The 18,579-nt window shown below is 40.2% G+C and overlaps 2 protein-coding genes across 8 annotated transcripts in view; one reads left to right on the forward strand and one right to left on the reverse strand.

The window, feature by feature from the left end:
- Positions 1-1,669: 1,669 nt before the first annotated feature.
- TIGD4 (tigger transposable element derived 4) lies at positions 1,670-16,526 on the reverse strand. 4 transcript variants are annotated; one of them, XM_025268189.2, is made up of 3 exons: positions 16,334-16,526; positions 7,287-7,377; positions 1,670-7,123 (listed from the first exon to the last, which is right to left on the reverse strand). In XM_025268189.2, exon 3 carries the CDS (start codon positions 6,588-6,590, stop codon positions 5,052-5,054), a length of 1,539 nt encoding a protein of 512 aa, XP_025123974.1. In that variant the 5' UTR covers positions 6,591-7,123; positions 7,287-7,377; positions 16,334-16,526; the 3' UTR covers positions 1,670-5,051. The 4 variants fall into 4 exon arrangements, with proteins under 4 accessions (XP_025123974.1, XP_044786469.1, XP_006051738.1 ...); XM_044930534.2 differs by having other exon boundaries at positions 7,287-7,510; XM_006051676.4 differs by having other exon boundaries at positions 16,074-16,526.
- Positions 16,527-16,528: 2 nt separating this feature from the next.
- The window catches only part of ARFIP1 (ADP ribosylation factor interacting protein 1), a 135,563-nt gene continuing 133,512 nt past the window's right edge, over positions 16,529-18,579 (forward strand). The window contains exon 1 of one of the 4 annotated variants that reach the window (XM_006051678.4): positions 16,529-16,655. The gene's annotated coding sequence lies outside the window, so the exon portion shown is untranslated. Of the gene's footprint in view, positions 16,791-18,579 lie in introns of all 4 variants that reach the window. The other 3 variants (XM_025268187.3, XM_006051682.4, XM_006051681.4) reach the window with 3 other exon arrangements.

Below are 18,579 nucleotides of genomic sequence, written 5' to 3' on the forward strand. Positions count from 1 at the left end.
TTCCTTCCTTCTAGGATTCATTTTGAATATGACTTTAAAAATTCCTTTTCTCTTAGCCAATTGCCTTAATATCAGTTACTGAATAATCCATCTTTTTCACCACTGAATAAAAACCATTTTTATCATATGCAAATTCTTTGTTTTTTTTTCTAGACATCATATATCATTCTTTTGATTGATCTATTAATTCTCTTGCCAACATCATATTGCTTAAACTTCTGGTATAGCTCAAATACTACTTATTTTTATTTTTCAAGAATTTCTTAGGTATTGATACATTTTTATTATTTCCAGATACAAATCAGAATTATTTTTTCAAGATTTTCAAACAATATTTTGCAAAACTTTCAACAGACCTGCAATGGGATTTTGTTTGAAATTAACTGGGAGGAAATATTGAATATTTCCTCAATATTGAAATGTGCCTGAGTCTTCCCATTTGTTCAAGGACATGAAATATGTCCCCATTTCTTCTTAAAGTTTCATAAGCTTTAAAGTCTTTGCTAATAGCTACTGCTAATTAATAAGTTCTGAAATATGCATGTCCTTTTAGTTTACAGCAAATTGAAAACGAGTCTGATTAATATGTGAAAAGTTAACCCTTGAACAGTGCGGGGATTAGGGGCACTGACCCTCCAGGATGTTGAGAACACGTGTATAACTTTACAGTGTGCCCTCTGTATACATGCGTTCAACCGGTGGAGGACCAGTGTAGTACTGTAGTATATGTTTAGCAAAAGGAATCCACATCCAAGTGGATTCTTGCCATTCAAACCTGTGTTTTTCAAGGGTCAACTGTACTTTCATTGGTAAGGGGTAGTTGGATGACTCAGAATTCATATGTTAAAGCCCTAACTCTCCAGTGTGATGGTACTTGGAGATGGGGCTTTGAGAACATAATCGGGGTTATATGAGGTCATGAAGATGCTGCTACTCCTGCTAAGTCACTTCAGTCATGTCCGACTCTGTGTGACCCCATAGACATCAGCCCACCAGGCTCTCCTGCCCCTGGGATTCTCCAGGCAAGAACACTGGAGTGGGTTGCCATTTCCTTCTCCAATGCATGAAAGAGAAAAAGTGAAAGTGAAGTTGCTCAGTTGTGTCCGACTCTTAGCGACCCCATGGACTGCAGCCTACCAGGCTCCTCCGCCCATGGGATTTTCCAGGTAAGAGTACTGGAGTGGGTGCCATTGCCTTCTCCGTCATGAAGATGAGCCCTTCACAATGGGACAGTGCTCTTACAAGAAGAGGCATCAGAGGGCTAGCACGTTCTCTCTCTCCCTGTACTGACAAAGCAGAGGTCACATGAGCATCTGAAAGATCATGACTGTCTGCAGCCCAAGGCAGAATTCCTCACCATAAAATGACCAGCTGGCACCCTGATTTCAAGACTTCTGGCCTCTAGAACCGTGAGATAATAAATTTCTGTTGTTTAAGCCACCCGGTCAATGGTATTTGGTTATGGCAGCCCATGAAGATTACAATAATAGTGTGTTTATTAGTCTTTCCCCAGACTCTGGGTTACCCTCAGATACACAGCCCAAGGAAACGGTGCAATTCAACGGTGCAATTCAGCTAATGACAGGCTACTTAGAAAGCTACTTCGCAATGAGTACTTATTTTATTGAATTGCTTTCCATGAGGATCAATTTTTTTAAAAAAAAATGAAGCTTTCTAAGTCACCTTATTCCCTCATTCAAAACAGAAATGATTTTTTATTTCTACAGATAAATGGCATATTTCTAGAAATGTTGACTGTCCTATTTTACTGTACAGAAGAAATTTCAACGAGAAAATTCTCACTGGCGTTTAGTGAGCACAACATTAATACTTGGACATATCTGGGAGTAGTGACCTGGAAGCGCCTTTCAGTCATTTGCTATAGTTGTGGAACACTTCAAGTTTGCTGAAAGCATTCACATTCAAATTTTTCTTTCATCTGCAAAATAAATTCAAATGAAGTGTCAGTCTCATTTTACGAATGAAAGAAACTGAGATTCAGAGAAAGGAAACGTCTTTTGCAAGACAGCATAGGACTATGACTAGATTTAATATATCTGGTGACTGAAATGTTTTCTGAGAACTTAAATTGTATGCTTACTGTGGCCCCTTTCTCTCAAGAGATCTCCTCCCAGCAACTAGGGTAGCTGCCTGCACTTAGCCTGGAAAACCTTTAGTGCTGACAAAGATGCAACCCACCACTGGACTCTGAACCTCTGAGCAGAGGTGTGGTGCTATTTTCCCGGAGGGCAAACTTCTGTCTGCCAGTTTCTACGGAGCCCCTGCTGGAAGAGGGACTGAAAAGGCTTCTTTTAAAATCTGAGGCATTTGTGTTGCAAGCTGTCCTCTGACTCCTCCTCTCCTTTACTTTACTTCCCCTTCCAATTATTCTGCTTTGTATAAGTTTAAAAGGAGGTTTAACGTTTGATCTTAGATCCAAATAAGAAGCCAGGCAGGTACCATAAAACCCAACAGGCCTTGATTTACTCGTTGTCCTCTTTTATCCTGAACCAAACCCCTCACTGATGGAGTGAAACAGTGTCCCAAATTCAACGTAAGCTTTGTTGCTTGATGAAGTAGAAACAGGCAAAAACATTGTTGAAACAACAGGAATTTGTAAGGAAGAATAATGTCACGTTTAATTGAAAAACTAATGAATTGTAAATCAAGTTCTTCTTTGAAAAGACAAGTGACATTTAGTCCCTGTACTGACCGTGTATGTGTGTGTGTGTGTGTGTGTGTGTGTGAGTCGCTCAGTCGCGTTCAACTCTTTGCGACCGTGTATAGAGAAGATAGATCAGGAGTAAGGCAGACAGTAGTGACTGTCTTAGGGAAAGTGACTTTTTCGTTTTGTACTGAAAATGATCTAAATCTATATGTCTTGTAAACTACATGGAATTGTGTACACCGTCGACAATTTAAAGTTTATCTTTGATTTGAATCTCGGGCACCTTTTTCTAAGTCTTCATAGGAGCCTTGCTTTATTTTATCACCTTGAGATTTATTATGCCCAGAAGTAAAAAATGGATGATGTCATATAGAGGAAATGAGTAGGTTCTTTCAACACTTTGGGAATATTAAAGTTGTTTTTAAATATTTTCACTAGAACTCCAAGGAACTTCTGTGTTAAAATGGTACAGAGTACCAGATCAGAAAGTCCTGGTATTTCATTAGCAACAGTGTTCTTAGGGGAGAGGTCTGAATACAGCTATCAGCAAAGACTCAGGTTAGTCTCTGAAATACTTTTGATCTCAGAACCCTAAGTTCAAGACGAAAAAAACCCATAGAATTTTCTTTTATGGAGTACAGAAAAGAAGTACTGTGGTATATAGTTAGCAGAACACAGGACTAGGTGATGGGGAACTACTGCATTTTAGTTTTCGTCCTGAGATTTTAACCAGATCACTGTTCCAGGTTTTAATTCCCTCATCTGTAAAGATGGAGATAATAATTCTTATGTCATCTGAAATGATTAAATAAAATATTTGATATCCAAATGGTATGAAGTGGAGAAAGAGAAAAAAGTTATTGAGGGCTCAGTATTTACCGGGTACTTTAGTTACAAGTGGGGCTCTTAAGAGAGATCGAGGTCCATGATTTAGGTCCATGATTCAGGTCCATGATTCCATCACATTACAATTTTAAACCAAGCCATTAACAAAAATGCTTTTAATTAAATATAAACAATCTATATTTTACTCTAAAAGAAACTTTAATATGAATACATTTTTCAGGCTTAACAACTACTAAATCTCAATGCAAAGTAAATCAACAGTGGAAAATAAAAATACTTTCTATAAATAGTCACTTCCAAATGTGTCTTCTGTTGGCAGACTAATAATTCAGAATAAAAATCATCGGTATAATGTTTTATACTTTTTCAAAATACTTTTCAAAGGGGACACTAAATTAGATCTAATAACTTAAATGTATTTAAAATTTAACAACAAAAAAGTGAGACACATTGTTATTTTTCTACTGGTTAAAGACTATTTTATGGAATATAAATAATTTCATACAATATTTTAAAACATTCTGAATACAAAACTTCCTCAAACAAAAAGTTAATCCAAAATGCTACCCACTGAATTTGAAAAAAAAAAATCAAAATACGCTGAAAGAACGATCAGTTTGTCCTGAAAACAAAATTCAGTAAAATAAAAAAAATCCAATGTTATAGATTGTTTCAGCTCTTAAAATCAGAGAACTAAGAATTACATATTTTCTTTTTCACTAACTGCATATGTTTCTTCACATTTTTAAAGAGTAATCTTATTAAAATATAAAAAGAGTTTAATACATATTTTAATAATGCACTTTTCTGTTAAACACACATACATATACATACAAATATTTAGGAAGAATCCATATCATCTTCTAGATATAGATGATTTAAGAAAACCTGATAAGGTCATAGTCTTTCATTTGACCATATACAGAAATAATTTTAAAGTTAGATGCATATTTTTAATCATCTGGGTTTATAATTGGGTCAGTTTTTTTTCAGTAATTTTTCATAATTTTTATTAGGATGATTAGCTAGTCATGAGAAAAATAATTTAAAATTAGCACTTGATATTTCAGAGTCTAGTTAGTGTATGTTTATAAAAATAAATATCTAACCAATAGATACATGTTTGGTTCTTAGACGAGGTAGAAAAATTAAAATATCTTACAACGTGATCTGAATTTGAAAAAAATAGAAAATAGCAATCACCAGTTCAACCTGTGTGAATCAAATAGTTGGAGAGTTCTTTTTGTTTTTGACATATATACCATATATTTCAAATATAAGACCTGTGAAATTTATTTTCTGCTCCCCAAAATCTTACTAAATTGAAATTCATTTTTTTCATTTACTTACTCATCATTTAATCTACCTAGGGAACTTTAATCTGCAGACAGACCAAAGACATCTGCAATTAAACCAAAAATTATTAGTTAGGCATTTTTTAGGTTTAAGAGGTATTTTCCCTTTACATATCTTAAATATTAATAATAAAATACATTATAAAAAGCTCTATTATCTTCAGATGTTGTACAATAAATAATTACTTAGATGATAAAGAGTTAATAAAAATTTCAAGGTCTGCTAAAGAATTATGAAGCTCATCATTTATATCTTGACTTCTAAGAAAAGTTTTCAGAGTATCTAAAGCAGTTATTGCCTCATTTTTTGATGGTAAAGGGAGTTCACTTTCCAGAGACCCACCATCCTCCTCCTCGTCAGAAGTATAAAATCCAGTTTCATCTGATTCACTTTCTTTGGGGCATACAGCGTCACCGCTTGGTGCTGCCTCACAAGTTTCTAAGTCATCATCCAGGGCAGCATACTCTTCTACAGATAAGCCTTCGGGAAATTCCACTCCTGCCGCCTGGGCGTCGGCAACCAAATCAAGGCCAGTGTCTGTCTCTGCACTTGCCTCCTCACTTTCTCCCCTTTGAGATTTGAACCCTGCCTCTTCATAGCTCTTAACAATAGTCTCTGGGGTGACAGCCCTCCAACAGAGATGCAATATATCAACTGCATCTAGAAGGGAAAAGGTAAATTCTTTGCTGCCTTCAACAGAGCTCAGAAATTTCTTAATAAGACAATGTCGATATTTGATTTTAAGGCTTCTAATAACACCTTGTTTCATAGCTATAAATTTGGAAGATAAACATGATGGAAAGAACGCTAATTCAATGGACTTCAGATTTTTTACCTCTGGGTGTGCAGGAGAAGATTCAACAAAAATCACCACTCTTCTTTGCTGAGCTTGAAATCTCTCATCCAGCTTCTGCATCCACTGTTCAAATACATCTGCAGTCATCCATGCCATTTTGTTAGCTTCATAATACACAGGCAATGATTTTATGCCTTTGAAGCAATGTGGATTTCTGTTTTTTCCAATGAGAAGCAGAGGAAGTTTCTCTGAGCCATCCATGTTTGTCCCAACCACCAGAGTTATTCTGTCTTTGCATAACTTGCCAATTGAACAGGTTTCTCCTTTAAATGCAAAGGTATTTGTAGGCAACATTCGATAAAGCAGCCCAGTCTCTTTTACATTAAAAACATTTTTAGGATGATAATCATTTAAATAATAAGGAAGTATGTTTTGGTGCCAGACAGCTGAAGGGTCTGCTGATACACCTGTGGCTTCTACAGGTTGAGCTCTGAATACTAGACCATACCTGGATTTAAAACGATCCAGCCAACCATTGCTGCACTTAAAATCATTATGTCCCAGTTTCTGGGCAAAATCATTAGCTTTTAGCCGCAACATTGGGCCATTAACTGGCACATTCAGACACTGAGCAATTCGGTACCACCTCATTAGTGCCTCTTCCAGGTCTGTGTAAAAAGCAGTTCTCAGTCTTTTTCTCTTTGGATCAAATCTCAGTGATTCAAAGGCTTCCAGAACCTTGTCTTTATTCTTCATAATAGAAGACAATGAATTTTTCTTTATTCCATATTCAGCTGCAATCTCTGCTTTTTTCTTACCGCTTTCTACTGCATTTATGATGTCGATCTTTTCTTCAATGGATAGACTTTTCTTTTTCTTCACAGTTACGGGCAGAGTTGAGGCATCCACAGGAGCTTCCGCCATCTCACCCTGAGCTTATGTAGAGATGTCGTCCCTCTCTGGGTCTGTTTCTTTAGAAAAATTTATTTTCCAGTATGATACAAATTGCTTTCTAAGCCACTACATATATTAAAAGTTGGTCAGTGTCTAATAGTCTTATTTCTGTGGAAACGGATGAATAAATGCATTTCTTCAAAGGATCTGAATAAGAAAAATATTATCTGCAGCTAGAATATTTTAGAAGAGAAACCTCCTCCCCAGGACCTTGTGCAGTTCAGTTTATTCGGAGTTCCAGAAGTCAAGCTAAAATAGAAATCTCATTATGTCAAACCTGTCCAGTCCTGCTGATGTATTTTTGGAACTTCAATCCTTTAAGATGATCCATTTTATCCATGCGCGCATTCAGCCTCCTCTTAATTCTCCACAGAAGGCCTCAGAGATAAGAAGAAAAGCATCCAGAAATTTCATGCAAAACGTCAGCCGCTAATTTCGAAGTCTCTTTAGGGTGGAGAAGAAAATGGTAGAACCCTTCTAAGACTTGACAATATCCTCTGTCACTTGAAACGTTTAAAAAAAAAAAAAGAGGAATTTTAGCGATGATATGTCAATTTAATATCAAAAAAAATTTATACTATTTAGTTATGCTTTTAATAATCATGAAAAGAATGGGAACATGTTTCTAAAAATACAGTAACTGAAGCTTCCAGAAGAAATGCTTACCTCCCAAATGATGTCCCTGTGAGAAGCTCTCGAGCTCTGCTCTGACCCCTTGAGTTCTCACTTGCCTTTGAATGCTTTGTAATATATACTTCTGGAATAAATCAGACAAATTTAATCTGTTTTAAAAATGTGAGCTTACCAAAATTAAAGAACTAAAAATGATGCTGGGTAGATCTTTGGTGGCTGTTTTTCCCATGAAGTCACAGGGTGCCCCTCTGGCTTCTCTAAAAGAAAAACACAGACAGTGGTCACAAGGTCCAACTTTTAATAGAACATGGGAGACAGTGTCTCCTTTACAGGAGTCTGGTAGAAAATGCTTCGCTAAAAATCCAATCAAGTGATTCCATTACAAATTTTAAAAACTGAAATCTTATTCTAGTTGCTTAAAAATCTAGTAACTTTTTATCACTTTGACATATTGGCCGAATGCAGGAGGCCAGAAAATACTTGACAAAACGCATGGGAATAAACAAAGTACTAAGAAGATACAATGTAGAAAAAAACAAAAGAAGGAGAGAGATCATGGTCTCAACCTCTCAGGACCTCTACTTCTTTATCTGTAAAATAAAGGGCTTATCACAGCGGGAGGAGATGGGCCTTGGTGCCAGACAAACCTGAATTGACAAGTGACTGGCATTTAGCACTTAAGGTGATCCTGGGTAGTTCTCTTAAGCCTTTGAAGCCTTGGCCCCCTTTTTTGTAAAATAAAGGTGACTACAGCATGTAGCTCGTGGAGTAATGGCACATTCAGTGAGATTCAGTGAGAGCTGTTAAGCACTTAGCACCGTATTTAGCACCTTACAAAGTACTCAATAAATATTTGATGACCTCATCATCATTTTGTGGCTCAGCCGGTAAAAAATCTGCTTGCAGTGCTGGAGACCTGGGTTTGATCCCTGGGTTGGGAAGATCCACTAGAGAAGGAATAGGCTACCCACCCCAATATTCTGGCCTGGAGAATTCCGTGGACTGTATAATCCATGGGGTTGCAAAGAGTCGGACATGACTGAGCAACTTTCCCTTTCACTTTCATCATCATTATCTTCCCTCTAATGTGCCCTTCCACTGTGTCAATCTATAAAATTCTGAGATTTCGTGAAATCCCACTTCAAATGATAGCAAGAATCCCACCTTAAACATACACTGAAAGCAGAACTCTTCTTAAGCCAAATAGTGCAGTGAGAATGGTCACCCTACATGGGCTGGTCCCAGCCTTCCCAGGTAGCATCTCCCCAACTAGAATCCATAGGCTTCGGGCCTCCTACAGGCCCAGGAAACACGCTAATCTGATGAAGGGGGTGGGGAGGTTTGTGGGGGAGGGTTACTTCCTTCCACGTGAGAGGGTAGACACTCCATTCCTCTAGTTTTTCTCTCTGTCCTTGGAGGTTTCAAGATAACACATGCATTTTTTTTTTTTTTTGCACAAAACTTTATTAAAACAAAATTCCTCTGCCTTTGTTGTCCAAAACAAAGAAGTAATTTTTATTATAGGAAATAAAACCAGTAAAGGAATCTTTTTTGTTGTTGCTGTTATTGCAAAAATGATCTTAATAATAATTATGAGAGCCTAGGGTGTTAATTTCCAAACTGCTTTGCTTCCTGTATTTTAAACAACTCAGGAGGAAGGTAAAACGATTTCAAAGCTCATATGGTTATAACATGGTTGAATGCAGTCCAGAATCCAGGCTTTCCAAGGTCAAGTCCACCATTCTTTTTGCACATGGCATGGCTCCTCTAACAGTTACACATTCTATGCCTCCAGCACCAAGCTAGAGTTTCCAATGCCTTTCCAAACCTATCCCCCTCCACATATACCCCAAAAGGCAGTATAAGGTTTCCACAGGAGAAAAGCCATTATGAATTCTGGGGACATAAACAGAAACCATACTCCATATCCAATTTTAGGGTGAGCTGACCTTTTAAGTAAATAAGATTTGACCATTCAACTAAAAAAATTCTTATATATGGAAACTGCCTGCATATTTTTCTACTATATCCTATAAATATACCATTATTTCAGAATAAAAAATTAAAAATATCTTCCTCTTATTAGGAAGGATACCAACCTCCAGAAATTTAGGGAGCAAGAACCAATTTTTTAAGAAAAGTCAAAACCAAGGAAAACTACTCTCCAAGAGTAAAAGGCAATCTCTTCCTTCTTTCTGTTTGGTTGTTTTTGGTTTTTTTTTCTTTTTTCCTCTTCTTTTCTTCCATTTTATTTAATTTGTCAGGTATAAACCCTATCATCTCAAATAATAAGGATTACAGAAAAAGTGACTTGAATTTTCTCCCATATCCTATCACAAATAAAGCAATATAATACACACAATCAGAGATGATTGTCTTGATCAAATTGAAAATAAGTGATATTTTTTTTAGGAAGATAGTAGGATTTTTTTCCTGAGAGTTAACAGTATATATTTCCTTCTAAAACAGTTGTCAAAGTTACAGTTTTCCATGGTAAGATGCAATACATCTTTATTCCTGAAACAACCAAATTTCCAACACCAAATCAGACAAGCCAGGCTTTTTCTCTAGCAAAGTTAGGCAATACTGCCTAATCAATGAAGCTGAGTTCATTGAGAATGGGAATTTTCCATTCTCCTACAGTCCAGTGGCTGGGTTTTTTGTTTTTTGCAGGGAATGATGGCAGCAGCTAATATTTCTTAGAAGTAATAATTCTCTCAATCATGCTACTCCTTGAAGATGGGCATGAATTTGAGCAAACTCTGGGAGACAGTGGAGGAAAGAGGAATTTGGTGTTCTATAGCCCATGAGGTCGCAAAGTGTCAGACACTGCTTAGCGACTGAACAAAAACAACAACCCCTTGAAGATATTACAGCAGAGAAATGCTGTACTACTTACTAGCAGTTAGGAACTACTTTTGGAGAAGGAAATGGCAACCCACTCCAGTGTTCTTGCCTGGAGAATCCCAGGGACGGGGGAGCCTGGTGGGCTGCCGTCTATGGGGTCGCACAGAGTCGGACACGACTGAAGCGACTTAGCAGCAGCAGCAGCACCAGCAGGAACTATTTTCTCTGTACCAACAGTGAAGCGAACTGAAGACCAAGACTAGGCAACTCAGTAAAATAGACTTACCAAGTGAACTCCAAATAAAGAAAACAATTGTCCATTCTACTGGTAGTAAGAGAAATGTAAATCTTCCTTCAACACAGGAGCTACCTTTTTGTTTTTGCTTACCAAAACAGCAGTATCTAGGGTTTGCCGGGATGCAGTAACATACATTGCTGCTGCTGCTGCTGCTAAGTCACTTCAGTCGTGTCCAACTCTGTGCGACCCCATAGATGGCAGCCCGTCAGGCTCCACCGTCCCTGGGATTCTCCAGGCAAGAACACTGGAGCGGGTTGCCATTTCCTTCTCCAATGCATGAAAGTGAAAAGTGAAAGTGAAGTCGCTCAGTCGTGTCCGACTCTTAGTGACCCCATGGACTGCAGCCTACCGGGCTCCTCCATCCTGGGATTGCTCCTTGCCTGGGATTTTCCAGGCAAGAGTACTGGATTGGGGTGCCATTGCCTTCTCCGTCATACATTGCTAGGAGGTACCTAAATTGGTACAAGGTTTGCTGAGGGCAAATTAGCAATATAACATGAAAACTTAAAAAATGTGCATAACCTTTTATCCAGCAAGTCCATACCTACCATTTTATTCCATCTCCCTCAAAATTATAGATATAAAAATAATCTATCTTACAAATATATTCATTTTCTATTGCTGTGTAACAAATTAACAGACATTTAGGTGGGCTGCCATCTATGAGGTCGCACAGAGTCGGACATGACTGAAGTGACTTAGCAGCAGCAGCAGTAGCTTAAAACAATATCCATTTATTATCTCATGTAACTAGCCAGAAGTCCAGGTGGGCTTAACTGAGTCCTCTGCTTAGTGTCTTAGAGGGCTGAAATCAAGATGCCAGTCAGTCTGGCCTCTATCTAGAAGCTGGGGGAGAATTTGCTTCCAAGTTCATTCAGGTTATCTGTGGGCTTCCCTGATAGCTCAGTTGGTAAAGAATCTGCCTGCAATGCAGGAGACCCTAGTTTGGTTCCTGGGTGGGGAAGATCCGCTGGAGAAGGGATAGGCTACCCACTCCAGTATTCTTGGGCTTCTCTTGTGGCTCAGCTGGTAAAGAACTTAAACTTCTGTGGTTGTAGGACTGCTGCTGTTGCTAAGTCACTTCAGTCGTGTCTGACTGTGTGACCCCATAGACAGCAGCCCACCAGGCTCCCCTGTCCCTGGGATTCTCCAGGCAAGAACACTGGAATGGGTTGCCATCTTCTTCTCCAATGCATGAAAGTGAAAAGTGAAAGTGAAGTCATTCAGTCGTGTCCAACCCTCAGCGACCCCATGGACTGCAGCCCACCAGGCTCCTGCGTCCATGGGATTTTCCAGGCAAGAGTACTGGAGTGGGGTGCCATCGCCTTCTCCATGTAGGACTGAGGTCCCTGGTTTTTTGTTGACTGTGAGCAGAGATTACCCTTAGCTGTTGGAGGCCTCTCTCAGGTACTGACCTGGGGTCCTCTTTATTTCAGCAACAGAGAACCTTTCTCACGTCAAATCTCTCTCAAGCTTCAAATCTCTCTAATTTCCTCTGCTGCCATCAGCTAGAGAAAACTCTAAGCTTTTAAAAGGTTCATGTAACTCAGTTAAACTTGAAGGCTTTTGGACTGCAAAGGAAACCATCAACAAAATGAAAAGACAGCTTACTTGTGAATGATGTGACCAAGAAGGGGATAATATCCAAACTATATAAATAGCCCATACAACTCGATACCAAAAACCAAACAACCCAATTAAAAATAGGCAGAAGATCTGATTAGACATTTTTCCAAAGAAGATACACAGATGGCCAACAGGCACATGAAATGATGCTCAACATCATAATCCTCAGGAAAATGCAAATCAAAACCACAGTAGGATATCACCTCATACCTGTCATAAAGGCTATAATCAAAAACAATAACAAACATTGGCAACAATGGGGAGAAAAGGAAATCTTTGTACACTGTTGGCAGAAATGTAAATTGATGCAACAATATGGAAAATAGTATGGAGGTTCTTCAAAAAACTAGAAACAAACTACCATAGGATCCAGCAATTCAGTGCTGTGTGTATATATATATATGTGAAGAAAACAAAAGCATTAATTTGAAAAGATACACACACCCCACTGTTAATAACAGCATCACCTACAATAGCCAGGATATGGAAGCAACCTAAGTGTCTATCAACAGGTGAATGGATAAAGATGTATATTATGTATAAATACAGAATAGAATATTGCTCAGCCACAAAAAAGAACGAAACTTTGCCATTTGCAAAAATGTGGATGGACCTAGGGGGTATTATGCTTTGTGAAATAAGTCAGGGAAAGACAAACACTTTGTTAACACGTTCACGTAGAATCTAAAACAAAGGAATGTATATAACAAAACAGAGACAGACTCACAGAGAACGAACTAGTGATCACCAGTGAGCAGAGGGAAAGGAGGAGGGCAAGGTAGCTGTATGGGATTAAGAGATACAAACTACTACGCATAGAATAAATAAGCAACAAGGATATATTGTATAGCACAGGAAAATGTAGCTATTATTTTGTAATAAATTTAAATGGAGTATAATCTGTAGAAATATTGAATCACTGTTTTGTACATTTGAGACTAATATAATATTGCAAATCAATGATACTTCAGTAAAATAAATAAAATATAAGATTCGTGTAGTCAGTTTAGGACTAGCCAGATTAACTTCGTTTTGAGTAACTCAAAGTCAGTGAGTAGTTACTTCAATTACATCTGCATATAATATAATCATAGAATGATAGACTATCATGTTCGCAGAGGAAGGAATTATACAAGGTGAAAGTCATTGGAATTCATCTTAGAATTATACCACACAAGACTGTTTCCTACATGGTTGTTTTATAATCATAGAGAAAACTTAAAGTAATCCAAATCTGTAACAAAAAGGATTAGCTAAATAACTTACGAATATCTATATGTTAAAATTCTATTGAGCCCCTGAAGGAGAATGTTTAATGATATGAAGGAAATTTCATAATATATCAATATTAAGTGGGAAAAGCAAAATACAGAATTGCATGCCAACAAATACAACCTATACTGAAAGTTCCTTGAGGGCAGAGGCTCACGGCTATTCCTACAGTGCTTGGTGCCCGGCTAACTGTAGGTTCCCAATAACAATTTGTTAAATAAATGAAGAAAAAAATTTGCATAAGATATTGACCAAAATGTTGATGTTAACTGTAGACAATGGAATTATAAGTTTTTTCCTTTGTAGTTAAAACAATTTCTACTTTATGTTCTACCCATTCTACTTTTCATGGGCTTATTTAAATATTGCATTAAGTGTTCTTGCCTGGAGAATCCCAGGGACGGGGGAGCCTGGTGGGCTGCCGTCTATGGGGTCGCACAGAGTCGGACATGACTGAAGCGACTTAGGAGGAGGAGGAGGAGAACCAGTACCCTTTAATAAAGAGTTTACTTTCAGAGAATAACACTGAAATATATATAACGATGAATAACAATATCCTTTAACCCACTGCCTGCTTTTCTTCCTAGTCAATAAATAAAAAACAGGCTGCTACAGTTCCCCCATAAGCCAAGCGAATAAATGGTACCTGATTTTTCTAAAGCTGAATAATAGCCAATAGCAGTGCAAAGGTAAGTGATTAGATAAGCCCCCTGTCACAAGCATATATGGCAGGCTATTCCCTTCTTATTATACTTCTCCAAACACAATGCCAATTAAAAGGAAAATAGTAATCTTCTATTCTTCCGGAGGAGAATGGGCAGGAAGAATTCCCCAAGCTGTAGGGAATTAGGGAGTGAGAAAGCAAGAGGGTGGGGGAAGGGATCAAGGGAAAGGGTGAGGGAAGGAAGCATAGAGTGAGAGTCTCCGTCTAAGCAGGACTTGGTTTAAAACAGTCTTTTGAGTCAGCATGAAAAAATTTCCCCAAACCCAAGAATAAAGCTACTACTTCCTTTTTTCCCAAAGAAAGTGCATAGACTGTCACTGTTTTCCGTCACCAGCTGAAGTAATTTCCAGTGTATCCTTCAGGCCTTCCTACTTTCTAATTTCCCTGCGGGTAGCAAAAATCATAGGAGGATGAATCCTGTCTATAGCCTTGCACAGCATAACACTCTGCATTAATATAAGGGCTAACTGTGCATACTACCAGAATCACACTGGACCAGAGAGCACCTAAAATGATTCACAGCACCCTCACCAAGTAGAAGTTAGCATCAGTTCCAACCACATCTGAATTTCTATCAAAACCAGCAGCTGCCAAGAAAACGATCCAGCTAAGGACAAATAACTAAACCAAGTGTCTACCTTTTTAATATCAGAAATACTTCTGAGCTTAATGGTCTAACAGATATCTTTAGTTAAATGTCCCCAAACTCAAGAGACAGCTGGCAGGAATCCTTACAGCCCCAGCCAGCCCGAACAGTTAAGTACACATCTTTCTGGCACCACTGAGCACGGTCACCCACCTCTTCCTAGTCATCCTTCTGAAACTCTAATCCTTGTACTGGCTACTAAGTTCCATTCTGTTCCTATATAATAAAAGCAGTAATTATTCTAGATGGGGATCCTTCTCTTATAATTGAGAAGACTAACAGGAATGCTTCGAACCAGAAAATCCACAGTAAACTGTAGAACTAGAGCTAAATGAACGAATATATATATATATATATATATATATATATATATAAATTCTTATTATACTTCTCCATAAATATATATATATATATATATATATATATATTCATCCATTTCCCCTGGAGGAGGGCACGACAACCCACTCTAGTATTCTTGAATGGAGAATCCCCATGGAGGAGGAACCTGCCGGGCTACAGTCCGTGGGATAGTAAAGGGTCGGACACGACTGAAGCGATTCAACATGCAATCACAGATTTACGTTTTGGGATTTCATTGCGGTTTTTGTCAGAGAAGGTGTCCTGGAAATCTCAGACAATAAATATTGGTATTTACTTTTGAAACATTTGTGGTGCATTTACTCTTCACAGATATGGGATAGGTATTTGTACAGGGATGTATGGTTCACTATGCTGAAACTCCCTACAAATCCAAAGAGGCAGAATTCTGCCTTCGGGCACTTAGCCATTAAAAATGTCTTGTCGGCTAATGTGACAAGGCAGGTGAGAAGTCTGGTCTAGAGGGGTAGATTCCACGGAGTGCGCTGTTACCTTTGGCATTTCTGCAAGTGACAGGGCTGTAAAAAGCAGTCTAGAACCTGGAAGGGAGACTAGCGCGGCTGGATTACCGGTACGTCCTGTATGCAAATGAGCTTTAAGGGTCTAGCACCACGGCTGAGCCCTACTGTGAGGGGACAGGCAGAATAGCCGAAGTGGGGCCTTCACTTAGGAAACTATAACGGGATCCAAGAGGACTGTTCGGAGGTCTCTGTAGACAGGGCAGTGATCTATTAAGTAATGGGGCAAGCAAAGAAAGCAGAAATCGGTCATCTGAGTAAAGAGGAGCAGGAGAGAAAAGTATCACGGATCCACTCCCTGCCAGCAAGCAGAGCAGAAAGTGATCACAAAGACAGCAAATCATAACTCAGGGATGCCGAACAAGGGTGTCTAGTCTGGTCGTCCAGAAGTGGGTGGGCGTGAGTGGACAGCGGGGGGCACTGGGGAAGGAGAGGGAAGCACCCGCATCCCGTCTGCTCCCTAAACCCCGCTTTCCCTCCACCCTCTCAACGCCCGCGGGGTTGGAATAACCTTCTGCGTGCTCTCCGGCAGTTGAGAAAGAAGCTTTGGCTCTCCTGAGATTGCGAGGCGCCCTCCCGCCACCGGCTCACCATCTGTTGGGGGAAAGCCTAACGCGTGAGGCTGAGGTGTGTGAGTGAGAAAGTTATGCTAAGGGCTCCTGGACCTCGGACCACTCAAGACCAGGCCCGCGCGCCCTGGGGCAAGCTCGGGCAGGTGCATCTGGACCCAGGCTCACACCCCTCTAGGACTGGCCACAGCCAGAAAATTACCCGGGCAACGGCGCCGGCTGAGTCCCGGATGTGGTTGCTAGGGCCGCAGTGGGCGGGGCGGGGCCCGCCCCCTGGAGAGGGGACCTCGCGGGAGGTGCGCTGGCACCATCGAGACGTGGCTGGGCTGGCCAGATTGAGGGAGAGAGAGGCCGTCCAGGGCCACGGACAACGCTACTTCCGGTCCCCTCACTTCCGGCTCCGCTGCTCCGGGTGCAGGAGCTGTAGGCCGCCGGTGGAGAGGCTGCCGGTCCCAGTAGATTCGGAGCTTGGTCAGTGTGAGGCTGTGACAGTTGCAGTTGCTCCCCGCCCCGGAGGAGCCGAGGTGCGTGGCGGGAGGGGAAGAAGGAACAGGCACAAGTCGCGTTTCCGCTCACTTCTGGCCAGGGCTGAGGCGACTTCAGGGAGCAGAGGCAAGGATAATCCTCGACGTGAGTGCTGCCGGCTTCCCTGCAGACAGGTGAGGGCGGAGCTGGCCGGCTGGGAAGGAGGCGGGGGAAGGCTGCTTGGAGCTGGTTGCCCGGCCGGACACGTTGCCTCCGGGGTTCGCTGTTCCGTACTTTCACAGGGCACTTCTGTCCTTAGACTGTGTGTGCCATCTCTCTCTACTCAGGTGCTCGGCCTTGGATTTCTACCCCTTCGTCCCTCTTGTCACCCTGAGTGTGCCCCCGAAACAGCCGGGTGAAGCGGTAGGACCGGCCCTCCCAGGGCGGCACCCTCCGGGTTGTGAACGCATTGAGTGGGGAAAGGATTGCAGGATCCGGGTCTTTTAGACTGAGTCTCCGAGTGGGCCATCCTCCGGTTTGGTGTACAGCCTGTATTGCTGGTCTTCTTTCCCTGCATCCGCCACTTCTCTCTCCCGCAGCGATAGTCCCTGCTAGAGGCTCCTCAGGCTGTGGTGCAGGGAGGAGCCTTGCCTAGGAAATGTCCCAAGCCTGACTGCTGGAGAGGACGTCCAAGGAATGCTGGAGTTTGGGAAGGAAGTTGTGCTGTCGTCTCGTCCGTTCCTCTTTGCCAAGTTAACTACTGTTTACGTGTCTAGGAAAAAGGAAAGGGGTTTTTGTTGTTAGTTTTTTTTTTTTTTAAGAACAGTTTCTAGACGCTTTTCCCTTTTACTTTATTTTATTATTACTTCCTTTATGTTCTTATCCGCCCTCTTGAGCCCTTTGATCTCAAAAAGTTTGTAGTTTCCACTTCCTGCACATCCTTTTAACCACCCCCCTTTTAGGATTTGTCCCCCTCCCTTCCTTTTCTCCTGGATTAAAACGTGTAATTTCTCTGAGTCGGTTCTTAAGGAAGAAAAAGATGGAAGATTTGAAGGACTTTTGTTAAACTTGTGCTTTCACCTGCAAAAGTGGCAGGTGTGTGTGTGTTCCCCTTTGCTGTTTAATTAACCTCACTGGTGTGGGAATGTGCACAAGAATTGGTTATGTTAAATCCTTCCTGTGTTAAGGCTGCAGGAGTTGGCCGTTTTATTGCTGCTCTTTCGATTTGAAGACAACAGATTACATGTCAGTACTGTTTTAATCCCACTTTTGTTTTTCCTTGCTCAACCCTCCCTCCCAGCCACCAGGTCTAACACTCCTTAGCTGAGAAAACAGCAAATATTTCTAATCTTATTTTATTTTTTGGATTAAAATCTTTGCCTCAGTTGCTTTCCTTCTTTTTCAAATTGATAAATTAGTTTGCTTAAATCCTGGGTCATGCCTTAAGGAGTCCATGGTCTGTGACTTTCAGGGGACTTCCTCATCCCCACCCCCAAATTATGGGCAAAGTTTTGTTTCAGTGCATTTTCTCCCCTCTGAAGAACATTGTTAAATGAGATATATAACCTCCAGTAGATTAAAAACCACTCCTTAAGGCAGTGTCTTCTTGAAGTTAATGAAAACCTTTTTTGTGTGTGTGGAGCTTTTTTTTTTGTTTTCAAACTCTACATAGCTAGTTTGGGCACCATGGAGAGTAGAATGCAGAGATTCTAGCTTTATAGTTATGAAATCTCTAGGTACTTTAGAATTTCAGTGTTTCTAAATTCCTTCCTAGACCTAGAGAAGGAAGTAAGGCTGCCTACTTATTTAGTTCCTGATTTGTGGTTTTGAGGTTTCTTTTTAGGGATAGCTCTTTGTGGCCAATGTTGTAGAGATCCAGTGGATTTATAAATTGATACATTTATGATTATTGAATACATATTAAATATCACCAACCCACTGGGTACAGCTCAGAGTAAAAGTTTAAACTTCTACTGTACTTTG

The sequence above is a fragment of the Bubalus bubalis genome, chromosome 17 (assembly GCF_019923935.1).
Source record: "Bubalus bubalis isolate 160015118507 breed Murrah chromosome 17, NDDB_SH_1, whole genome shotgun sequence".
NCBI classification, from domain to species: domain Eukaryota; kingdom Metazoa; phylum Chordata; class Mammalia; order Artiodactyla; family Bovidae; genus Bubalus; species Bubalus bubalis.

Excerpts from the sequence above, each read along its gene's own strand:
- TIGD4 (XM_025268189.2), bottom strand. The coding sequence starts at position 6,590 with ATGGCGGAAGCTCCTGTGGATGCCTCAACTCTGCCCGTAACTGTGAAG.